General features: G+C 37.9%; 1 protein-coding gene across 4 annotated transcripts in view; it reads right to left on the reverse strand.

Annotated features, from left to right (window-relative positions):
- The window catches only part of LOC142984925 (zwei Ig domain protein zig-8-like), a 456,021-nt gene that overhangs the window by 36,522 nt on the left and 392,024 nt on the right, over nucleotides 1–27,475 (reverse strand). For all 4 annotated transcript variants that reach the window (XM_076132848.1, XM_076133079.1, XM_076132992.1 and 1 more), the window contains one exon: nucleotides 25,628–25,838. In XM_076132848.1, coding sequence (XP_075988963.1) covers nucleotides 25,628–25,838 — 211 coding nt within the window. The remainder of the gene's footprint in view (nucleotides 1–25,627; nucleotides 25,839–27,475) is intronic.

Genomic DNA, 27,475 nt, shown 5'->3' on the forward strand with positions numbered 1-27,475 from the left:
TCTGACCCATTCTCTCTTATGATGTGACGCAAGCGAAGTTGCGCGGGTCAGCTAGTTTTTAATAAGGTTGTCTGTAATTCTGTATCGCAGTTACTAAAGTTGATAGGATCTCGAGTACTACAAGTTGTACGATCAGTAAATAGGTGCGCGGCCGCTGTACATGGTGCGTCGAGTCGCGTCGCCGGCGCCCGCCGCCGCCTGAGGCTAAGTTATGTTCGCCATTCGTTAGACTGAGGCTGCCTTATTTAATACCCCACCATTTTTGCCATTTTCACGTGTTACATTATACCATAAGTTATCGATTTTTACGCCACCGACGTGATTTGTCGATCGTCTACAGTTAAAGTACGATATACGAGAATATACCGACGAACAAATTGCAGATTTACAGCGAACGAGTCCAACTGTGAATGTTAAATTGCTTCAATGTTTACTTTGTATTTACAATGTTGCTTTCATTTTAGTGATATGCGCATTTTACAATCTACCTTCGACGTAGTATTATTTGCAACAACAAAATGATAAAACACTAATAAAAGCAGTAAAGTTACAAGGTTCAGTAACGCACTAGTTCCACGATGTTATTAATGTGGTCAGAATTTCCGTTACAAAAATAACGCGAGCCAAGTTTTAATTAAAACTTGTGCGACTACAATTTTATTTTACATTTCATTTTTACTTAATTTCCCACCAGAGATGTAATAGTTGTTACGATTATCGCGACAAGCATTATAATATGTAGAACAATTTCACTTATAATTGGCTATTTCAAGAGTAGGTACTGCGATAGTGGTTGTATTTTGAAGAGTAAAAATCAAGAGTGATCTATTACTAAAGATGAATTTGCAGATATACTCGTGACTGTATGACGCGTTAACGTCCTATTTGACACCTGCGAGTGTTTAAATAACTTAAAGACTAAACGATATTCATCTTACACTTAACTAGTTTCTTATCACTCACATTTGTACAGTGAGCACCATAAGTCAATAAACACATACCAAGTTTCTGATTTTTATGCAAACACACGTTAGTCGTTCATCTAGAATCAAATGTGGGACTGTAGTTTGATATTTTCGTTATGGTGTGCTTGTTCTGCACATAAAATATGCACCGGTATGTACCTAGGTTTTAGGAATCTATTCATTTTAACGACTTTCGTTGCAGACAGTCCTTGCTCTCTATTATTCTTGTCAGTAAGTAATGTTGTTTCGTTTCGTTTTGCGCAGTGTACCTGTGAAATAATCATAAGGCAGTGCAGCTCCTTGGCTCTCGTAAAACCTGCGCTCGCACGATAATCAGCTTTAATACTTGATGCCACTTCGGCGCGAATTTACTTTATGACTTGTGTGCCGACCCTAGCGCCACCTACCGACACCTACATACACATAGAGCCATCTAGCGACCATTGTTCGAGAATACTATTATTTAATTTACGAACGCTGCAGAAGCGTAATATAACAAACTCGGTATTGATTTTACTGAAATTACGAATAAATGGATTAAGATGAAACCTATTAGTAGGTGGAGCAGGGTATTCAAATTTCATCACATATTTTGAGCTCAACTTCTTTCAGGCATTTGTTATGCATCGTGATTTTACTTGTTATGCTGCAGACGCCATGTTTTAAACAGCGATAAACACTTCTCAGGCAAATTCATAGTAAATTTCACAACAAATTCTTTTCAAAATGCCAAACTGAACAAGAAAAATTGACATAATTATGTGCTTTGCACTGTATCAAATTATAAACGCAAATATATAGCTGCCCCATTACAATAACTGCATGAAGTATATCTAAGTACATAGTGTAAAAAATAAATGATACAGTGGTACCGGACAGCGTGGTGTGGCGGTTATTCGGGCGCACGATCGCCGCTCGCCGCTCGGCGCTCGCTCTCGCAGTGCAAACACCGCGGCGCATTGTGCTTCATATCGCGATACTCAGCTACATCCAGCCATGAGCCAACTACACTATTTACACATCATTTCTTTATGGTCTTTACCGAGAGTATTTGATACTTATCATATTGTACATACATGGAAACAATTTCACAAATCCGATTGGTATTGTACTTTCGATTAGCCCTTTGAAACAAATGAAAATCTAGGAGTGTGTATAGGATTTTGTTATAACCTTCTGTTTTATTATGGTGTATGATCTGTGCCTAGCATAACGCTACGCTAACTAAATTACTCATGTATAAGCTCAAATGAATATCAACCAAGCTAAAAATAAGACCTTTAAAAGAGTTGACATGGCTTAAGGAAAAGAGACTGAACAGACATCAGAGCTCACCAGAGGGACATAAGAAAAATAACATTGAATGTGACTAGGTACTAGGTACATTCTACAAAGTCTGTATTGTACAGGTAAACGCGCTTACAGCGGCAGTGGCGAGGGAGGTAGCGAGCTGGCGTTGACACTAATGCCACGTTTCTTTGCTGAACTTAATGTATATGCACAGTCTCTTTCATCCAATCTTGTGTAATCATATTTGTTTTGCTTTTAAATGTTAGCGAGGATGCATTAGCCCGCTTCCCGACCCGCCCTGAACCGCTGTGTACCGCACTGAACCACTCTGTACCGCTGTGAGCCGCTCTGAACTGCGCTGAACATTCATCACGCCGCGGTCATAGATTAAAGAATTATTAGCGCTGGCTTCCGTCCCACATCGCTCTTTAAGTGCCTACATTAAGTGCAGTAAACACGACGGTTTAACGTCTCGCGTTTTTGTTTGACTTTCTGATGAAAATGGTTCAAAGAATTAATGCTTCGTGATAATAACCTTTATCGACAGCAAATAATCTATTAGGTCATATCCTAATACACAGAGGCATACATAAATACATCGACTTATATTTAAATGGAATATTAATTCCGAGGAGTTGCCTTACGCAAATATCGCTGCCAAATTTTAGGACGAAAAGCAGGTAGGAGTGCTTCAATATATCGCAATAAATTAATTATTGAATTAACACAAATATTAATAATCGAGGTGTAAAGCTCGTTAGTATCGCGACACGTGTCTACCGTGTCTATCGTGTTCTGTACACGTGTGTTGTGTGCTTCCGTCGCTTTGATGTGTCTCCCTCAGTTCACACCGCGTCGTGTGTAAGTGGATACGCACATTAAATTATTTCATAATGAGTGTACGCAACGCTCACGGAAAGTATTCTCCCGCGTTTCTTAATTATCAAACAACTTCTAATTATGTTATTCACGAGTTTGACGTGTATTATGAATATTGTACGACGTACACAAGTTCTAAGCAAATGTTCCCCTTGAGCACACGCGCATTTTTATTCGCGTTAATTTTGATAACACGCGGCGCGAGTGTCGCGGATATAGCGGATATAGCGGATATAGCGAGAGTGGCGGGAGTGGCGGGTGTCGAGAGTGTCGCAGTAACAAAACACGTACAAATAAACAAGTACAAAGCTCACTATGAAGAAGTTCGCTAAGCCGTTTTATGGCGCGTCTGTAATAAAACTAATCTTTAGGTAGCGAGTCCCCCGCCACACCGCGCTCTCACTGTGTGACCTACATTTAACTTGGAGGAAAGAACCCCGCAAAAACCGGATAACGACGACATAAGTCATCTAAAAGCCATACAAAAAAGTTTCCCTCGGCTTATATTGGAGTCGGACGAGCGACGCGGGAACTTCTCCGCTCAGATCACACATTATACTCAGTCTCTTGATGAGCCTCGCTCGCATACAAACTAATATTATTTATTTCAACTGCGGTTTATTGGAAGAAGTTGTTTTTAGTTTTTATTCGCCTTATAAAGTAGTTTTAACCTGACTTTTCGTGTTGCGATGAAAGACTACAAATCACTTTTAATTATGGGATGCTTAACTGAAACCTGCCAGTAAGCGCCGCATTAATGATTCAATGATCACAACTGGCTATGAACAGTTCTGAAACCGATGCACATGCAGATATTACACGTGTCGCGTGTGTATGCGTATTACGCACGCCGCATGTCGTTTGTACATGTAGTGAGAGCACTCGACGCGCTTCAAACATAATTATGAGCACAATGCGAGGCGAGCGGTCCGCGACATAATGTGACTGTTAGTCGCTACTCGCGGTCGCAACTACTGCACAATACTAGCATGATGCTATCTGAACGAGCTCGCTACGCATACAAATGTTTTAAATGGAAATAATGGAACATTTGCGAATGATGTATGAGTATGTGAAGTGGTCGGTCTCTTCCACTTAACATCATTGGCGAAATAAGAGTAACTTTTTTATATAATTTTTATACATTCAAAGTTCTACAAAAAGCAGAGAAAGAATTTTGTGTTACATTTCTTTGGTTCATTTCGTTTTCACAATATTCCGATTCAATCGAATGTAAACGATATTTTTTTATTCTGAAATGACAGAGATTTTTACAAAAACATTGTCATTACTGAAATAAGTATCTACGGTTGTTTTAATAAGGTGAAGCGAGCGAGCGATACGGAGCGGTGCACGGTGAGCTACGGCGTGACGTCACGAGTTGAACGAGCACTCGACGCGCGCCGCGACCGCTGCGTGCGACGTTTATGTCGCATGTCGCTGATTTATGTCGCGATGTCGCAGCACACGTTACATTATGCCCGTGTTTTAAACTTCATATAAAAATTGATTTTCATGACTTTGTCCAGAGCAGAATTTTGCTTCGCGTTATGTTTTGAAGATGAGAGAACGATATTCATGTTTTTATGCGCCTTTCATGTTGTCACATTATTTTGATTTTTATTACTTGTTAATGATACTATTTTTGCAGTTTAATTTACTTCTAATGCTTTAGTGGTTCAAACGGCATACGTAGGCGGCTGATGACCAGGAACATTGGGGGGCGATACCCGGGTCGTAAAGAGTGCTCTCCTCACATTTTTGGGTAGGAAGTGGGGGCGCGACACGTCCCGCAATAAACCGTATTGCTCAATTATGTCGCGCACTCATTGATATTCCGCCGCACGCACACACCCTCCACCTTCTTATATCATATTACTGCTCTTTAATGACGCGTGCTGCTAGCTGTTGCAAAGCACGGAGCTATTCTATGTAGCGAGAACTAGGGGTTAGGGATATTGTTTTTAACATCGCTACCTGTTCCGTTGAGAAGGGAAGATTGACTTGGTAGCTATAAATAGCTTTACATATAATAGAGCCCTGAAAAATATCCACATCACTAAAGTCTATAAATAAGATAAGAGTGCTAACATCGAAAGACTCGTTTTAAAACATCGCTTGTGCAAATAAAACGTTACACTAATAAAATGTTCTCGGTAACATTCCTCTTAGTATTCGACACTGAAATATTTGCCGTCAGCTTCTAAAGAATGGCGCTCTATTAAGACATTTAGTGTAATTTGTGCGCCAAAAAATAAGCGGTGTATAGTGGAGGAGCTGACGTCATCAGCCGGAAGCGAAGCCTTCGCCGGACTCGTGTTATTGATGCGGACGACTTAAGCCTCGCTCTTGATTCATCACTTACATTTTTTAGCTTTTATGTGCTGATAGCGGCGGCGGCGTGTGATCGTGTGACCGTGTATCATACACGATACCAAATTATACCTATTCGCCTCCACTAAGATTGATCGCTATTGATTGTCAGTATGATAAAAATATTCCAGCATTTTGGTTACTTTTTATAAGGTCGCGAGTGTTTTCCTCAAAGAAATGTGCGATCTATATTTTCCAGGTATGTCTGAAAGCAGTCCTTTTATTTACCAAATTTTTGGTATCTTACTCACTAAATTAATAGATTCTAAATTCGATATGACACTCGAAAGTCGTATGCACATTCAGAGTAACTTAAATTACAAATGTAGAGTTAATAACATGAACATTTATCAGTGGAATGTAGGACATTAACAGATTATCTGCGGATTGTTCCATCACTCAATTAATAGGATTAAGTGTTTCAATCTTTTAGTTCAATTCATTACCAGCGGGCGCGGGTCAACACAGCCTCGGGCGGATTACTGCACTACACTAATGTTTTATGTTCCTGGCTTAGTTAATAATAGCCGTGCGGTTCGATCTATGAGGTTAAGCTGCACTTGCAGATGTTGCTCTGTGGATGGGTTACCATCTTAGTCACATCGAGTTCCTCCATGTTCCGGAAGGCAAGTTAAATTGTGGGTCCTGGCTGTCATTTTCAAAGATCTTTGACAGTCTTTAACAGTAGTCAGAAACTTAAAAGTCTGACAATCAGTAGGATATCGTGTTATAACCCTGATAACTGGGTTGTGGAAGCCAGGTAACTGGGTGATGCTAATGTTCTACAACACAGAATAATATGCAGCAATCACACTAACAAATACTTGAAGTTAAGTGAAATAAATTGAGAACTAGTCGCCACATCTCATCCATATTTCAAGCAGTCAGACAAAAGTTATCGGCGGGCGCCATCTTAAAGTTGACTTGATTTACAAGTTGTATAAGTTTAAAACATCGCCTCAAGGCAAACTAACAGTAAGACTTATAAACATGGCTGGTATTAGTGGAGATGGGACGTGTGCTACTAAAAGGTAACCCTAGCTAAGAAACAAATGGAACGATTCTGTACAGTCGGTACTTTCGAGTATCGAGAGTTTGACGTTTAAAATGTACTGCAAAAGTAGTTTTTACGACGCCCGCTAGAGGCGCTGATCAAATTTGCATAAAATGTTTGGTTGATAGTCTTTGTAGTGGTAGTGAATCGAGCTACGGGTTGTAAGGTATTGTTGAATTTATAGGTGCTTTCCACTCAGTCGGGTTATACCATGGAAAAGTTGTTTGGGCGATAACGTGTGTGTTGTCGCGATTACTACGATTATATAAGTGGATCAATCTGCCGGCTCTTGTACTACACGCGCCGTGAACACTCAGCTCGCGCTAATAGGCACCATCTACTTACGTGATTCCAATTGAGTACACGGTATAATCATGTGGTTTACAAAATACAAGACATGAAACGAAGCCAATTATACGAATTGATTATACTACCTACCTATTATTTATGTAAAATCTGTATTTTCCTTCAACATTATATCTTGCTCCTCAGGATACGCATAAGGTAATTGTTTTGTATGAAGAAGAACAACAGTTCCGTAACCTGTAAATTTTGATTACAACTGTTTACAGATAACGTGAATATTTTTTCTGAATAGTATGTGTTTTTTGGCAATGAAAAGCAAATGTATTCATGTACTTATAAATCCTAATTATTCTTATTTCGGAGAAGAATAAAAATCTTAGGAAGTGTTCATTTCATGTTACAGAGAATTTAAATAATGAATTTGCTATTGTATTATAACAATTATGTAGAACAGTAGATATTCTTGGAAGTAGCGGTTCTCAGCTTTCTCGCAAGAAGATTACTGCCTTCTTTATTTCACAACTCTGAATATAATGTTCAAGAAAATATATTTTCTTCATTGCTTTTCTATTAACTTAAACAATTTATTCCTCGTATTTTACTCTTTTTATTAAATAAATAAAATAAAATAAATATTAATGGACAACTCACACACGGTCATTTGATTCCAAACTAAGCAGAGCTTGTACTATGGTAACCAAATAACTGATAAACATACTTATATACTTCTAAATACATACTTATATAGATACATTAACATCCAGGCTCAGAACAAATACTCGTGCTCATCACACAAAGATTTGCCCCGGGTGGGATTCGAACCCACCACACGCGGCGCCACGGTTGTTGCGGCGAGGTGACCGCTTAAACCACTGCGCCAAACGTGCAGTATTGACACTTTTTTAAGTGTAAAATGGTAATGTCACTATACTCTTTTAAATATAGCTTGATTAGAATGGCAGATGTCAAACTGTTTTGACTAGGGTTGTAGAAGTATTGAACAAAATCGATAGCGAAAAAATCGAATCTAAAATAATTATATTCGATTCAATTATTTTTGAACTAGCTGACCCGCGCAGCTTCGCTTGCGTCACATAAGAGAGAATGGGTAACATTTTTATCCGTTTTTGTAACTTTTTTTACTGGTACTCTGCTCCTATTGGTCGTAGCGTGATGATATATAGCCTATAACCTTCCTCGATAATTGGGCTATCTAACACTGAAAGAATTTTTCAAATCGGACCCGTAGTTCCTGAGATTAGCGCGTTCAAACAAACAAACAAACAAACAAACTCTTCAGCTTTATAATATTATAGTATATAGTATAGTATATAGTATAATAGTATAGATTAGCTTTTTACGAATTGTTGTTGTGAATCTTATTGTTTAAGCAAATTCGTATAGGACGACCAGCCCTACTTTTAACACCGCACGGAGACCTCTCCTAGTTTAGTATTAATTAGGATCAATTAAATAAAACAATGAAAACAGTTAAAAAAAATAATTTATTCAGTTAATGGTGCAATTCTGATGATAGGGATGAGGATGATAGTAATATAGGATGCGCAGCTAATGGTGCGCATCCTAAATCAGTATCATTCTCATCGCTATCATCAGAATCGCTGGAACAATCTTGGAGATTAATTATTAATTCTTTGTCACAAATAGTATCAAAGTGTACTTCGCGATTAACGATTAATCAGTCGATTTACTCTTATCTTTTGTGTCTCCTCACTAAAATTTTTGCAACATGACGTAGCCTTGTAGAGAGGTTGAAAATTATTAGGTTTATTTTTAAGACAATTTAAAATAGTACTGATTTTTAGTTTAAAGGCTGATTGTACTGAATTATTCTGATTTCTTATTGAGGATCTGTATTTAAAAAATAGTTATAATGCTAGACAAGACAGATTTTTCGTGTTTCAATTTGTAATACTCGTGAGACGTCATTACAAAGTTGTGTCATCTGTTTTGCCTAGAACTGTCATTTTAATCAAGCTATATTTTAAAGAGTATAGTTGTTGTAGTGACTAGACATAGATCACAGGGATAAATTACACCAAGTCTCAGAACAATCTGCTCTTGGTGGGGAACCGAACTAATACTAATCTGTTGAATAGAGATAACATATCAATGTACCTACTATAAACAAAATTCATCAAAATTATTAGTTACAACTGTCGATGTCAAGGAGAGCTTATCGCTTAAAACACAAGAAAATATGTACGAGTATATTTTTTTAAAGGAATGCAACGTTTGCTACGAAGGCAAAAACTGAATACTGAATGTTAGTAGGTAGTCGCTTCAAAAGATCATTTTGAATATTTCATTGACCATAATCGCTAGTAAAGTGTCCAGTAGAAATCGCAAGTATATTAAATATCACAAAACATGCTCTTTAAACTCATTTTGGAGCATAAATGTACGAAATATCAAATAAAAGGTAGTAAATAGAGTAGCGCACGTTTGTTCAGGCGCCCGCCGCGCCGCCGCCGCCGCCGCCGCGAGCCTCGCCACCTACAAATTGCTATTAAAAGCTCGAATTAAAATTAAATTGACTAACTGGAGCAAGAGAGTACGTCGACCGACATTTTTGTTCTTTCCACTCTGTTACTTATATATTATTTCGTATTATACCTAACTAGTTTTTGATGTTACATCAGCCTTCTGTTCTAAGTACAAGACAGCGCGTCAGAAATTACATTATAAATGAAAATTCTGCACTTATCTTTTATATTTGTAAATAAAGTTTTCCTATATAATTGTGTTCATACATGGAAAATTCTGTATTTATATTTACTACTTTTGAAATAATACCACTAGTGTACTGAAAAGTGAATTTGTTTTCCATTAAGCTATCAGCGTTGCGTCAAGTACTTTACAATCATTATTATTTTTCCATTTATATTTTAAAGGCCCCACTTGTCCATTCTGCGGTTTTGTGTGTGGAGCCACTGAACCTTTGAGTATTTCGCTCTAATGGTATGAATAGGGATTTTGGATAGTGCGGTTTCACTCGGCGCTGTTTCAATGACCATTAGTGAGAGACTTTTGATATTTTTCAGCTGGACAGAGCAACGATTCAATTTATTCACGTATTTCACTCACGCTCTTGTTAATGTTCCACTTCGTATTTGAAGAATTCAACTTGATGAATATTATTTGACGGCTTTTTATTTCGTTGGCTACTAGTTTTTTTTGTAGAATAATATTGAATTGGTTTGCATTACTGAATATTCAAGAACCGTTTGACGAATCAGTAGATAGTGGCGATAATTCATTGTTAAATTCGAAACTTTTTTCAATACTCGATATCGGGTTAATTCAAATACACAATTGAAGTCGTAAGTTCGAATCTGTTTGCTTTTGTATTTACAATGGATTACCTTCAATACTCGGAACTATTTACTTACAAATCGTTGAACCGAATTAAATTCTAAGAAGGCCCTTAAAGTTCCTCATCTTTTATCAAAGTATTTTAGCTTAGAAACAAGACCTGTAGTTACCAAGCTAGTAGAAATATCAAACTATCTAAATATACGGGCCTGCGTAAATCTATGCGGTATTTAGTTCCCACAGCGGGGTACAGAGGGCGTCCTGGGAGTGACCCCTTATTATTTAAGCTTATAGCATAATGTTATAGGTAAAGATGATTTTCCACTGCGTATAATGATATATCGAAGGTTATGATTGTAGTAATGTTTCTTTATTTGGTTTACTATAATGTCGGTTTTTCATTTCCCGGTTGTTAAAAAAAATAAACAGACTTTTAATTAAGATAAGTAATACAATCAACATTCGACTGTTAAATCTTGAATATATGTTTTAAAACACACGAATCGTTCGAGATTCTTTTACTCTCAGTATAGTTTTAATAATGAGAAATGGTTTTTTTCTTCCACACTTTAAAAGGAACGTTATCTGAACTATTTTTCTGTTTCCATAGCAACCGCAGCCATTGATCAGGGGTCAGCTAATCAGATAGATCGAACAGATTTACATTACGTTGAGAGATGTGCGAGTTTTTCCTCATACACTCCAACCACGAGATAAAGAGGGGCTACGTTGTGATTTATTGGCGATTGGAATGATTTTGAAAGCTTTAGAGAGCACTTGTTTGATTGATAATACGTTTGTTCTGCATTGTTGTCGGGGTCAATGACTTTGTAAACATTTTTGTAAATGAATGAACGATAATCATGACTGGCGTAAATAGGGGCGAATGAGTTGTTGAGATTTGATGCAAGTTTACAATTTTAATGTTTGCCATGAAATGAGAATAGGTACTACTTGTAAGGCTAAGCAATACTTTCTATAGTTTCGAGTTCCATTTTTCGTAATAAAGTATTCTGCAGGTAAAAAAAAGATTTTTATGATTTTAAGTCATGTATGTGAAATATGTTTTACTTTCAAAATGTAGCACCTAATTTAGTGTGACAAAGCTAGCGTAGCCGTGCGTGTCGGTGCGTGGTCGCGCGTCATAATCGCGTCTCCTGCATGAAACAGCTTTACATATTAACACTTAGATGTATTCTAGCATGTAATATATTAATATCTACACTTAAACTGAATATTGTATTATTATGCTGAATATTGTATTGCGTATATTTGATTTACAAACGCTATTTAAAGTAAATGTAAACCTTAACGTGTTCGAATATAGAGTGATGACATATGAGGTTTTTGTACTGTTCAATAATTCTATGGTTATGTGTCAAGATATAAAAAGGGGGTTAAGGAATATGAAGATTCGGAAAACCGCCCCCATGGTTAGTTAAACGTGTGGTGATCAAAACATGAATGTAATGAGAGATCAATCTTTACAAAAGCTAGGTATTCTCATGAACTGGTCTTATATTGGTCTTAGCCGGCTTAAGAGACAGCGACTGTAATTGTGGACTTTGTTAGTTACTGAGGAGCTCCACGCTCTTCCTTTCTTTGATGTGCTCGGAGGTGACTCGCGTAACCAATCTTGGCTACGAATGTGCGGTCACAACGTGGACGCGTTAGGACACCACCGCAGTAGTTATAAGTTATAGCCATGGGTGGTCTGGTAAAGTTGCTACGAATAGTTAAATCTCAAACTAAATTGAAGGGAATATATGTATTTAGGCACAGTCTGTAGGCGAAGTCAAAGCTCACCAGACGCAGCGGCAATGTTATATTCAGTGTAATCTGCAGCGATGGTCCCTAATGAGATTACTGGTCCGATGGCGATTACATCCCCCCCCGTGCCCGCGCCCGCCTGCCTCACCGCCCCGCTCCCCGCGCCTGACCTCCTCACAAAAATCCCTCCACGCATAATTAAGGACAATATGCTTGAGACTGTATTAGAATATTGTAAAGACTACTTAAGACAGTGGTACACTAAACGCTATGTAATAAATTTTGAAATTTCATCGATGTAATTTATGTGATGGTAGGGACTAGTGAAACCGTCTAACGATAAGTATAGTACGCAGTTGTTACTAGTATTTTATGCGCGTATTTAAGGAAAAGCGCAAAGCATACCTCAACACAAAATGCGACGAATTACAGATCCATCCAGCTGCTGCCATTGCTATTAATGGTAAACTCACCGCACGTAAGTTTTCTGCTAAACTTGACTACATAAGCCATTTCCGTGCGCATCAGCGCCAACCTGACCAGGGGTCGAAGTGGTCGCCTTGGCCGAAACGTGTCAGATAGATCACCATCACAGTGACACGTGCAATCAGAAACAATATCGCAAGAACAATTAACAACAAAAACTAAAATGTCTTCCACTATTTCAAAAGTTGCATTTATTTGAATAATTTCACCTGAAACAATTTGCATAGTGTAAGTCTGTAAGACTATTCACCTTTATACCACAATAATAAGTAACATTAAAACGTCTAGAAGTGTTGCACAAGTTTATTTGAATAACTTGTACAAGTCGCGCAGCTGAACCGAGATAGTGGGAAGTATGCAGTAGGTCGCGATTCATTGCGAGACGATGCGATGCGGCGCGGTGCGACGCGGCACATTCCACGCGGCCAATGTAACACCTTGTGAACATAACTCGCGATGTATTGCGAACATTGGCGACTGCACGCGATCTAATAAATAATGTTAATTACTATCAAGTTTTGAATTAATTATATTTTCGAACATAAGGTGTTAAGTAATTTACAAGAACGATACATTAGTTGGATAATCACGTGCTTTATGTGGGTGAAATAGGTGAGTCTACTACCATTTTCTGGGAACATCTTGGAACTTTGACCAGGGTGAGTCTTGTGTTTCCCAGTCAACAATTAGTGTCCGTCACTTTGATGATTACTATATAGTATATTGCTCCTTTGGTGCAACATATAAATTCAACATATAAAGTCAACCGAGATACACAAAAGCTCCCATGTAGCTCGATTGACCAACGGCTAGTCATCAAAAATGTATGAAAATCGGTTAAACGCCTCCAGCGGGCGTCGTAGAAACTATTTTGGCAGTACATTCTAAATGTCAAACTCTCGATGGTTCCAATTGAAGAGAATCGCGCTGTAAATCTATGTTATGTTCTATTTAAATACAAACACTTAATAACGACACATTAATGACGTCAAATTTGAAAACAGATAAACCCGTATAATGGCTTAGCTTTAGCTCTAACTGTATGATAATCACATAACACAGTAATATGTGAATTAAGCAGTGTTTCTAGGAATAGTGCGTGCTTGTAGTGTTGTCATCGTTCGTGGAACACACTCGTATTAAATCTATTCACATCGCGATATTGTTGACGCGCGTATTATGATGAGCTCATCAATCGCGTCAATGGGACTTGTATGTATGTATGTATGTATGTATGTTGATGTCATAATGTCATCTCATCGTACAATAGTTATTACTAATGATCATATATTTCAATGAAAAGGCTTATGATAATATGCTAAATGTGAATGTAATGGATTTAATATGAAAAATATTTTTGATTGACTTTATATATAAAAGTATAAAGGCGTACTTTTGCTTTAATTTAAGCATTCTCTGATAGTCCACCTTAGGGTAGTGCAGAGATAAAACAAAGTAGGTGTTACCAAGAGAAAGATGATGATGTGATTATTACGAAAAAACAGAAGATATACATACTAAAAGAAATATAACATTTAATTATTCTCTTCATTAGAAGTTACTTTTCAACTTAGTGTAAATAAACTTAGAACTCTCAGTAAAGCGCAATAAAAGTTCACAAATCAATGCGCGTTGGTAAACGACATAAAAAACTTGTGACTCGTACGTCGGCTCTCATTACCGACCCGCGGCTTTGCTTCAACAAATAAAAAGTGTAGCAGCAGTGAAAACGACTACGTTTCTACTTTATTATCGCTCGGAATTGATTAATTCTCCACCAACTTTGGTATGAGTGCGAGACCAAACGACTAGGGCTGCCAAATGTGTGACCTAAATATACTTCATTGGCTTTTTATGGAGAAATAGGCTTTAATTATGTTGGTCCTATGAGCGACTAAGGGAAGTAGTCGTACAATTTTGAACATTAAACAATAAATTTGTTTGTGTTTCTGAATCATTGATTAAACGAAAAATTACGGTAAGTCACATAGGCGGCCTAAGTTAGGTCTCGTTTCCACAAACAATGGTAGTTAAATCCCTAACAGGAGATAGGTTATTGAAACTGTAAATGTGAGTACCCTAGAGCGTCTGAGTAGAAAGTTTGAAGCAGAAGAAAACGATGGTGATTCATTCCGCGCAGACTTATGTATTTGTACAGCGAGTGAGTGGCGCGAGGTGGCGCGAGGTGGCGCGAGGGACTGTGTAACTTGTTATTGGTCTTAGGCTTGTTTTACACGTACTACCACACCATGACGTAGCTACAAAATGTGGTTGCGATGTGGTCGCGATTTGGTAGCATGAAACACGTGGTAGTATGAAATGGTGGCAAAATGTAGTACGTCTATATTGTACGTGAAAATATGCACTAGACCACGTGTTGTCGTTGTGGTGTGACTGTGGTTGTGGTACGTCTGAAATAGCCCTTACTAACAAATAACGAGCAAGTTCACTTTAAGACCTCAACTCTTCGGGAACGCACTGGATGTAGACCTTTAACTAATGGATTTTTGTTTGTTACGGTTCTTTTCTGTTTTTAACAGTAGAAGCCAAACTTTCTCAGGGTTTTAGTGCTTGCGTGCCCTTGGAAGTGTAGAGATTATTCTAGTGCTATAGATCATCGTTGTTAGTGCCAGTTGTTCAGCCACGGGACATTTCAGTATGTAAGTGGAATAGACTCTGATATAATTCACTCTTCACGTCTAACATTCTTCAATCCTGGATGGCCCTTTTTGAAATATATACACATATATAAATCTAATTAATATATAAATCTACATTTTAATCTAGCCGTAGGTATGTATATTAGATTTAAGGTCGGGGAAAAAATCTTTTCGCTTTATAGAATGTATGAACTGGTAATAAAATCTCTTTCGCTTCAAGAATCATAAATGAGTACACGGTTCATTAGGTTTCTTTCAGTGAGCACGTAAGGTACCCAAACATCGAGCTTTTTTGTGTATTACTAGTTCATACATACTATAAAGCGAAAAGACTTTTTCCCCGACCTAATATTATCCATGGACTTTGTATAGATACGCCAAACTCACCTTATTCTCTACAAGTAAAATACCTATGTTAACTAATTATCTATACTTATAATATTATAAAGCTGAAGAGTTTGTTTGTTTGTTTGTTTGTTTGAACGCGCTAATCTCAGGAACTACTGGTCCGATTTGAAAAATTCTTTCAATGCTAGATAGCCGATTTATCGAGGAAGGCTATAGGCTATATATCATCACGCTACAACTAATAGGAGCAGAACAGCAGTAAAGAATGTTACAAAACGGGGAATATTTTGACCCATTCTCTCTTATGTGACGCAAGCGAAGTTGCGCGGGTCAGCTAGTAATAAATAATTCCGGGTATAAGTAAAAGATACCTCAGTAACTGTTTTGCTTTAAATATAATTAATGATATGTTAATGATATTAGTGTTATTGTCTACATTGTTCATGTAGAAAACAAAAGTTATGATAAATATCAACAATACAACTTTAAAGTAGACCGTGATATTCTTTTTGCGATTTTTAAATTATCGAAAGTTTGTTACGCACGGAACATAGTGTTTTAGGTTACTGTACTATGGTAGTTTCCATCTCATCCCCGACAATAGTTGATGGGACACTTTGTTTTTACACTTGCCTGTAACTATTCGAAGTTATTAAGGATTTATTTAAAAGATGAAGATGTTGCCTGTGTTTATTTTCGGATCTTCAACAATCTCGCAGTTTGCTGTACACTCGTAACTGGCAAACAAGCTTTTGCATTTGCACATATTTCTATAATATTGGTATGATTGAACGACATTATTCGCTATAAGTCAAAGGTATTAAGAAATCGAGCATACATTGAGAGCGGTGATTAGGTTTGTGCGCTGAATACTTGAATAGTAATGAAAGCGGGATGAATCGGTGCTGGTTCATAAATCACGCGAGTAATGAATCACACGCCACGCGCTACTCACGACACTAGTGATCATGAGGCGAGGTATAGTCGTGGGCAACGATATGTGAACGTCGTTGTGATTGAAAGCTAGTACTCGTATAACAAACTCTCAAACCGTATTTTGGCACTGAAAACATATCGACTAGACACGGGATTATCAGTTGTTTTTTTTTTCAATGAAACGGCTTTCTCGTTTCTTTTGCGGATGCACATTATTTGCAAAATTAATTATATCTTACCTACTACTATGTACTTGACATGAGTAGACTAGAGTTTGTTTGGACGACTTATGTAATTAATAATAACTGTTACTCATTCACACAAAAGTACCTGAAAGGATTTAAATTGGCACACCGACTTATTACAACCGGGAACTTTTTTGTGCTGACGAATAAGCGGATTGCAGTTACTTTGAAATAAAACGAATAGTAGAGTAGAGTAATTTTAATGATTTCCTTCATAAAATAAGATGGAATCTGTTCTGTAAATCTATTTTTGCTCGTAGCTGTACGGTTTAATATCCATCTGTTCTGCTATGTTAAGTCTCACGTCACATTAAAATTGTAATAATATAAAGCTAAAGCTCTTAAGGAATTACTATTTGTAGCCGAGCGTTTACATAAATTGTAGTGTCAAGTGTCGCACTGAACATAATTCCTGCCTTGTGACACACTTTATGAACATACAAATCACGAACATAATTTACAACTATAAGTAAAACTAACAATTGTAGGTCTGTGTTTAGAATAAAGACATCTTTTTCAAACACACACTACCACTTATAAAAAGGGGTTATAGGGATTTAAATGAAGTTGACTTAGTTTCAAAACTAGTACGAATATGTGCTGTAATCTAAGACGTTTTTGCAATGAAATTCATCATCCAACTTAATATTTCGATAAGCTTCATTTTAATACAAAAAATTGTATGCAATTTTGCTACAAATCTCTAGTTTAAACTTAGATCACGTTTCATTATAAGAGTTTTAAGTTTACCGTGGTCACTTTTAAGGGTACCAACACCTAATAATAGTAAGTTAAACAAAGAGTAGTTAAACGTGCGGCACGCGGCGTAGTGCGCGCGTGCGATACGCCGGCTCGCCGCTACGTCACCGTCACTACGACACACTGTGGATCGAAAATCGGCTGTAGAAGACATAGAATCTCGATGTCGTGAATGTTATTTTTTTTGATAGGAATGTATTCTGCTGATCATTACTGTTCAATAAAATGTCATATGAAGTAATTGTGTGCACAAATGGAAGAGTAATAATTTTTTTAAGAAAATTTTGTATGGAGCTGACATGAAAAATGAGAATATCTCTGGAATCGCAAGGTTGGCCGTTATATCCTTGCACACTGATATAGTACTATTTATTTGTGAATTTTTTACATACTTTATATTGCGGCATCACTTGCGATTTTTTTTCTAAAAATCGTCAAAGTTTTCAAAAAAAAAATTTTGTTTATGATACATTTTAATGCTTAAGTATGACTATAACAAGTGTAATTTACAATATTTTTAATGCTTAGACCAAAACGTTCTAAGAAATCACAAAATCGTACTACTCCTCCTCGAATGGTGTTCTCTGAACCTCGTATAATCTTTGTTTCGGGCCTCTGAAGCTTCTTCCGAAAGACTTCCGATTGGTACAATAGCATTTACTGCAATTATGTCCCCTCCGTGAATCAACGATTTGTGGACGGTTGATGACATGTAGTACCCACTACCCATCATACAGTTCCATGTATTTTTCAGCGGTTGTTATAGCGTATTCTTTAATTACGGCATGTCTACAAACTCTCCGGATGTGATAGCTCTCAGAATCACAGCAAATCTGCGTATTATGTCTTCATCTAATGCAATGATCATCTTTGAATCGGTCTTGGACGAGTTTTTTTTTGTGGATGCAATAACTCTTGATGGCCTTCTCCTCTAGCAGACCACTTTTTGAAGTCGAGACGATACGGTATGTGTAAAAATTATTCCATCACTTTATGAAATGAATGCATGAAATGATGATAATCCGAACTCATACACACCAGAAGAAATGGTTTTCGACGCAATGGCATCTAACTTATTCATTTATGTCGTCTTAGTCAAACACATGCAGCAGGCCGCATTGACTTCGCTTCTTTGTACATATCTATACAAATTTTGCCATCAATCATCTCCATCATTAATTGGTGACTAATTTCATGTCCCTGACATTTTGAGGGAACGAGAGCTGCAATTTTGTTATCCGTAACGAGAGCTTCAATATTGCTATCCATAGCAGTTTTTTCCTTTATGACAATTTCTTTGGATGCTTTCGAAAAACTAAACTGGACTGGAGGGTAATACATAGGTGGGTGGGGTTTTGGATTCACTTATACGGTATCATCGTCAGCTATCAACCTTAATGGAACCAAAGAGGTCATAAATATGCTGGAATCATCTTGAACACTCTCTATGTTTTGCTTATATCTACTTTGATTAGATGCACCGTCTAATCCCCAGTTCGATATTAATATCAATTTTTTATCCTGTCGTAACAAGTACGGTATTTGGATTAGATGAAGACCGAATACGCAGGTTTACTGTGATTCTGAGAGCTAGCACATCTGGAGAGTTTGTAGACGTGCCGTAATTAAAGAATACGCTATAACAACCGCTGAAAAATACATGGAACTGTATGATGGGTAGTGGGTACTACATGTCATCAACCGTCCACAAATTGTTGATTCACGGAGGGGACATAATTGCAGTAAATGCTATTGTACCAATCGGAAGTCTTTCGGAAGAAGCTTCAGAGGCCCGAAACAAAGATTATACGAGGTTCAGAGAACACCATTCGAGGAGGAGTAGTACGATTTTGTGATTTCTTAGAACGTTTTGGTCTAAGCATTAAAAATATTGTAAATTACACTTGTTATAGTCATACTTAAGCATTAAAATGTATCATAAACAAAATTTTTTTTTTGAAAACTTTGACGATTTTTAGAAAAAAAATCGCAAGTGATGCCGCAATATGAAGTATGTCAAAAATTCACAAATAAATAGTACTATATCAGTGTGCAAGGATATAACGGCCAACCTTGCGATTCCAGAGATATTCTCATTTTTCATGTCAGCTCCATACAACATTTTCTTAAAAAAATTATAACTCTTCCATTTGTGCACACAATTACTTCATATGACATTTTATTGAACAGTAATGATCAGCAGAATACATTCCCATCAAAAAAAATAACATTCACGACATCGAGATTCTATGTCTTCTGCAGCCGATTTTCGATCCACCGTGCGACACCACGACACGCCGCGATACGCCGCCAACTCACTGCACTATGCACATATTTGCACACTAAACTAAACGGGAGGACACACTAGAGCGGTCCATTGTTCAAACTGAGCTGTTCTAACAAGTCTAACAAGTCACTCGTACGCGAATTCAACGTTGAGCACGATGTTACACATTTACGATATTTGGTTATTCTAGCAATTTACAAATTAGAAGGGACTAGTGTTTTTCACAAATGCATAGAAAATACACATAGATTTTAGGATTTAACTCTCTCGCTCTATGAACATTGCATTACATACTACTTCTGGCAGATATATCATAGTGAGCACTAAATAATATTTGAAATTACTCTAAAACAGGACCTGCATGAGAGACAGTGTTGTCACTCGCATTCCTACGTTCCAAAATACAAACCGCTATGGAGAAGCGCGGCTCGTTGCTATACTTATTCAAGTAAATGCTCTTATGTGCATTCATCCTTATTCTTAGCTAAAATGTGGCACTTATATTTCGTTACACGTTGCACGCCGAGGTTTTAAGTGAGTGGAAATTGTGGACAAGTGTGGAACATTCTAGCACTACTATTATGTAAGGAACGTGGTTTTGTTTCATATTCTCACCTAAAATATATTCAGACGAGAATATTTTAGTTTTCATCTTGATAAATGTTGTAATTTTGCACTCACAGTGTAAAAATAACTTGAACTGTACTGAAGCTGAAGTCTTTGGCTTAATTTCCGAGACACTCAAAGTTTTGAAACAGATAAATGGTACTGATAACATTTTTGCCCAATGTATTTTTATCTTTTCTTCTCTAAGGGATTTTTTTCTAAAGGTTATAAATAATAATGTAATGGAAATAGCGTCTCATTGTCAATGACGTCAAGAACTAAACCGTCGGCACTACACCACTATGACGATATAAAACGTTCGCAGGCGAGTGTCGGCGCGATACTCACACCACTCGACACGGCTCTCGATAAAATTGAGTCCGGACCTCGCCGACGGAAAATAAATTGGTTATTATTGCACTGAATCTTAAATCACAATATTGAACGTGTAAAAGTGCTTGTAATAACGTTTGTTGGGGCCCCGTCGGTCGGTGGTCCCCTGGGGGCCCTGGGGCCCTGGACGGCTCTTAATATCGCAATGGATGGGATTCAATTAACGCGATTCGATTTGTACGAGCGTGTCGCTTCCTGATGTCACGATGAACGTGTGTGAGTGTGTGTGTGTGTGTGGGGCTCCGTGAGATAGCAATGTGATACAGACGCGAGGTGAGTTTTAAGCGTGGTTTTATCAGCGCCGCGGCGTGATGGTGCGTGTAATAGCTTCGGGGCTCGTTTGATGTATTGAATGATGAATTGTGCTTAATAATTGTCACTTTATATTTGATGATTGCTTGTTAACACTCCATAACGGCTCAATGATGATGGGATCAGGAGCTGCTGGACATAGGTTATTTACCCGCTATGAAGTAGAATAATTTGATTTCATGTGTAAATACAAATAAATGTTAATAAACAGTAACTTGTGATTATAACACATGTTGGCTTTTTATCACGTGGTTGAAACTGCTTAGGTTAGAAAGCAAGATTATTATAAACTATGGAGTTAGCAGGATAAACACTCTTCAACAAATCAATTTACACAAAAAAGTCACACAAAAAATGACGTCATAATCCATCAAACAGACCACAGACACACAAGTCAATATCAGTAGTTAGTAGTGTAGGCACACAGTTAGTAAGTCACGCGCCGCACGTACTTAAGCTCAGTGATTAGCAGCGGCGGCAATCAGCCGCGGGGGCGGGGGTTCATCTCTCACTGCTTGTTAGTGCTACTCAGACTACTCAGTGTCACGTGGAACTATGATTTAACTAGTCCTTCATTACATGGCATCATTGGAATCTGGATATGTTTATGTATTTGAGACCCTTAGGGCTGATATGTAATAGATCTCAGAGCTTGTCTGCTAGAATGAAAGATTGAAGAAGAAAATTGTAAGAAAACAACTGCCAAAATTACACTTTTGGTTATGACGTAGTTCGCACTTTCTAACCACGTGTTTAGCAACGAACATAAGTATTAGTAGAACAAATAATAGTTTAAAATGATCTAAATTGAAAGCCGTTTCATAAAGCTATAATCTGACATGTATAATCATCAATTGAACTTAACGCGATTAACACGGACAGATATACTCACAACAGTAACAAGTCAAACTTAGAACCTTCTTTTCTAGAAATCAGGAAAAATATTTGTTGAACATTAACATGAACAACACAGTGTTCTGGGAAGGTGTTTATCTATCTCTAGAATAATACTGGTATTTAGTGAGTGAAAGTGAACAAAGTGTTGTTAACGGCCTCCTATACAATTTGATTTTAATTACAAGCCTTCAGATTAAAACTGTGAACAAACTTCAGATATAATTGAACATAGTTCTCAATAGCCGTGTAATTATTTTGGAGCCTAAACTAACACTACAGTTTAACGTTTAATTTTAAGACTTTTTGAGAATATTTGGAAAATAAAACAGAATCCTAACGTTGGAGATGGGAATTTAATATAATTGTATATTTAAGGAATCCTTCACGTAAGAGTGAAATTGTGAATTAGTTATTGACTTTTTCACCTTAATATAAAAATTGCCATCGTGCTATAGGCGTCGCCTAATTTAATTTAAAGTTTGAATATTAATAGATTTAAAGTTAGTATCACACGGCACTCATGTAAGTGGGGGGCACACGACAACGCACCTTGGTCAGAAAACATCCTCTGGTAGATCTCGTCACAATCTGTCGAGCCACAAGACACACATTAACATCTTGTATTGTATATACAAATTAGAAATAGTAGTCATTCTATGTATAAGTAGTTTTTTAATATAGTGATGGAAAAGGGCGATTTCTGTTGAAGAAATCGCCCTTTAAGTCCTCAAAAGAAACTTAGCATAATTAAATAAGTACTCGAAAATGTTCATAAAATGCATCTTTTTTTCAAGAAAATATTAGCGCTATTCGAGCTCCCAATGCACTTCTCCTATGTCTCGGTTATATTGTACAATGGACTTGAATAAGGATGCAATACTAAGAAACACAATCCTCACGATTCAAAATAATACTGCAATGAATGTTTCATTCAAATTAATGTTATAAACGTGTATCACATATTAGATTGTATACAAAATATGTTATAAATAAGTGTGTGAAAGTGACAAACACACGTGAGCACTAAACGGTGGGAGTGTGTTTGTGTATAAGTGAGTGCACGGCGCGGGGGTTCGCTGGCGTATCGCCAAGTGCGTCGGGCCGTATCGCCGCAGCATCGCTCACTGGTGGCAGTGTCCAACGCGCGCTAAACGTTACCTACTTAACTGAACTTCTACTGTACATTGTTGTATACTGGATGGCTATCATGTATCTTAATTGATAACTAATGTACGTCAAAATAGCCACTTTGCAATACATTGCTATTTTGAAGTAACGTCTTAATCACTATAATCTAAAGGAAAATACAATGTACAGCATAGTTGCTTTCAAATAGTTGTCAACTGAGATACGTGATAGCCCTCCTGCGGGCTTATCACGTATCTCAGTTGACAGCTAGTGAACGTCAAATTTATGGTCACTATTCAGTACATTGCCGCTTTGGCGTAATGTGTTAATCACTATATTCTAAGAGAGAAAACAATGTACAGCATAGTGGTTTTCAAATAAATGTCAACTGAGATACGTGATAGACCCCCTGGTCGACTTATAATTCAATTATATATTCTTTCCTGTACTGTACAAGTAGTAGTTAGTTTCAATTGTCGATTTAATTTATCTTCCAGTTTAGTGAACACTAACTTTTAACTAAAGTTATTCGTTCAGAAATAATCATTTCGAATAAAATTGTTCAATAGGATTGACTTTAACAACATCTCTCACTTAATACAATTTGTTCTGAATGTTCTGTGCAAAACTCCTAAGATTACTTTTAAAAATCTACGCTCGCCAGTGAATTACGGCTAAGCTTTTAAAGTAAATGAAATTTTATAAATCTTAGCTGAAACGCACCGGGAAATATTAGTAACAATTTTATACCATTAAGTGTTTGTACCAGGTACCTAGAGGAAAACTGGGAAATCTGTGTGAAATATGAAACAGAGGTGGTGCACTATTCACCCGAGGTTAGCTCTTTATAGCTTAAAGGATATAAACAGGAACTAAGCTCGTAGGTTTAGAGTTAGGAGTGTTTGGGATTTACAAGTTCTAGAATAAGTTGGGTCACTTTATAATCGGATTGGTAGCCTTAACATAGCTCAGTTTGTTACTAGATCAGTGGCGTGCAAATACTAGAACGTCACTCAACTTAACGTAGCATAGAAATATTTGACGATACGTGTTAAGGTATCGGAGATAACATGCATGAAACTCAATAGTTTTCGGATATACGCCTATTTAAATATACGAGGCACGTTATAATAACGAATAATATAATCGTTAGTACGTAGTTCTACAGTTAGTATAGTTCGTGCGTTACATTTACATAATCTCGATTATTACGTAAAAAATATCAATACTATGAAAATATGATTGGTAAGAAAACCGTAACAGACCAATATCGGGGATATAACAATAAAATGTAACATTTGTACGTATATTAAACGATCGAGCCGTGAATATTATGTAATATTACACATGAATACGCAACTTTAGCGAAATTGCATTGACGAAACGCGAGGGAAACTATAAAGAGGCGATAGACATTCGCTCGAAGCGTTAACGCGGTTATAGTCGAACGACCGACGGAGCGATACGCCGCGCATCACAAACACCGCGCGTGTCGATACTTGTGACGCAGCACTATTTAATTATTACACTTTACTATGAATGCATACTGTCTTGGTCTCGATATGACACAAAAAATGTGTTTTTATAAATATGAAAACGACTTGTAAAATATGAATTCGTATCTGCAGAATGATTGCTACAATACAGTAAAGCAGGGAATATTGTGCGGTCTCACTGTTTCATTAGTAGGCTGTGTTTTGTTAGGATTCCTAGAAGCTAATTTCCGATGGCGGTTGAGTGGAGAGCGCTCGGGCGCGCGTTGTTTTAGGAATTGAATTTGTATAATTTTGTCTGCTAATGAATAATGTTTAGTGCGGTCGGGTGGCGCGGTGTCGGCGCGGTGCTGCCGCGGACGGCATTCGCTTTTATCTCTGGATTTACAACAAATTGGTGTTTTGGGCGCGCGAGCCACCCGATTAATTCAAAGCACGCCCATTCGCTCCAATAAATATGTTAAAATGTTCCGTGACAATGGCTCGGTGCCGATTTCACATCGCATTTTCGAGTCGCCGCCGTTTGTTGAAATTGTTCGCGCTCTCTGTGCCCCCTCCCCCCGCGCGTGATCCTCTCCTCCGCATGCCCCCGCGTGGCCCGGCGTGGGCCGGCGAGGGCCGGCGCGGGGCGCTTTTTCGCTGAACGCAACGCAAACAACCGCGCGACTAATCCGACAGATCCGACAGAGCCGACGTTGTGACGTCACGATGGCGCCGATAAAGCACTCGCGGCGAGATTGCGCCGCCCCCCCGCCCCGCGCGCCGCACTCCCCGCACGCCGCGCCCCGCGCCGCAGACCACGTTAACAATAATTTTATGTAAATCCTAGACAGTGTACTCAAACGAAGAGCGTGGAATAATGTATTCAAATTCTGTAAAATTATACGTTTATAATTTTATCTCGGCAACGATTTTACTTAAGATAATAATTTTAATGCAGTCCGTGCCCTACACCATTGTTCTTATAGCCGGAGATTAATCATGGCACAAACAGGCAGTTAGGCTGCTGTTGTTTAAACGGGTTAGTTGCGTAACACCAGTTGCAAATCATTACCGTGAATGATAATGTTCGAATATATATGATCAGTACAGTAAGCCACTCACCGACTACATGCAGCGTGACGAAGAACGAGCGGACGGGCTGCGTGGAGACCTGGCACTCGTAGACGCCGGCGTCGCGCTGCTGCGCCCACTTGATGTGCAGCGTCCAGTCGTCCGTCTGCGCCGAGTGCGTCGCCTGGAAGCGCTGGTCCGACGTGTACGTGTAGCCGCCCACTGTCAGGATGTGCAGGTCGCGGTGTCTGATCCATGATACCTGCAGACAAGGAACATTTGCTATTAGAGACCACTACTGTCGAGTTGAACATGGTTTTTGTCCAATATTACACGAGAACAGACACGATCAGTTCATCAGCGTTTGCGACCACGGCCTGACGAACTTACAGCAAGAAGTGCAGGAAATAACGACAAACTGAACGAATGTCTTATTTATAGTTGTTTTGTTAGTATCGTCATAAAGCAATAGTGTTGTTGCATAGATGTTTGATTGTCAAGTTCGTTTGAAGCTTTGTTGTGTTCAAACAACTCAGTCAGTATTTGTGCTAAACTAATTGTGAAGTTTCGGCTCTCCCAGACATGCTTGAATTAATATGTACTTAAAGTTAATTTAATGTGATAATACCTTGCTGCCTGATTGATTACGAGTCGAGGCTCAATCGTAAGATTGGAATTAGGTTTAAAAAATATATTTGAGCACCAATTCAAAAAGGTACTAAACTGTCTTTTTTCAGCATGACTGAACAAATACCAGCCTAGATGTAAGATATATTAGACTCTAAATACTCGTATATTTCTTGTAACAGGTGTGATGTAGCGAAAAGAAAAAACTTTCCATATGAAAAAGTATGTTTAATATAAAAGCTATTTGATACGTAATATGTAGTGTATCGGCGCGTATTTCTCTCAACGTTCATAAAAATTCATCAGAAAACTAATCGCGCGTCGTGACGCTATTTATATCACAAACGTCAGAGCGATCACTCGGAGAAGGCTTTATTGAATGCGAGCTCAAAGGGCGGCGGGGCTCTACGCCTCTACGAGGAGCTACGAGGCTACGAGGCGCTACGGGGCGCTACGCGGCCTCGTTTGAAGTATTTTTTGGCATTAATATTCGTCGGTGGTTGTTTTAGGCGCGGCGGCCATTGGCATGCAAATCAGCCGTCTCTATGAAAATTGCGAACGGCTCTTTATTACTCATTCCTTTTATTTACTGTTGGCATGTAGAGCTGCCGGTTTCGCCTCTTTAATTATCTCGGGTGCGTTAAAACTCCACGTTTTTTTACTTAATTTACCCGTTGAAATTCCTCGTACATTTTGTACCCATCTGATTATGCGGGCTTTTTCTTATTTGTCTGTCTGAGTGAGGCTTAACTGGACATTAAGAGCTTTCAAATACTTTGGGTATCGAGTTCGCTAAATCTCCAGAGATTATTTAATGGATATTCGCTTTATAACGTACACCATACAGATTCAAAATTGTATTTGTTAATAATATGAAGCTCGTTGGTCTTATACAAATGAGTAGAACTACAATATACACATTAAGTTGCACGGCTTAAAATCTCAACGACGTTAATTGAAGTATATTATTACTCCGGGTCTGGAAAGTCCGTAGAAGTATTTTGTATCAAGTAAAGCTTACTTGAAAGAAAAGAAAACCTCTTATCATCAGTCAGACACCAGTTTTTCGCTTCAAGATGGTTACCATACACTTCAGTGAAATTATTTTTCGTTGGAAATATAAAAGAAAGTGGAGCAATTTCCAATGTTCGTGGAGGAACACTTCAATAATGTAACGTGCCGGCGCTCGTTCATGAAGCCGTTACCCTCCGCTCCCATACTTTACTTTTCAACTGGAAAATTGAATAGTAACGTGACGTCATCAGTTTGCTC

The sequence above is a fragment of the Anticarsia gemmatalis genome, chromosome 1, assembly GCF_050436995.1.
Source record: "Anticarsia gemmatalis isolate Benzon Research Colony breed Stoneville strain chromosome 1, ilAntGemm2 primary, whole genome shotgun sequence".
In the NCBI taxonomy this organism is placed as follows: domain Eukaryota; kingdom Metazoa; phylum Arthropoda; class Insecta; order Lepidoptera; family Erebidae; genus Anticarsia; species Anticarsia gemmatalis.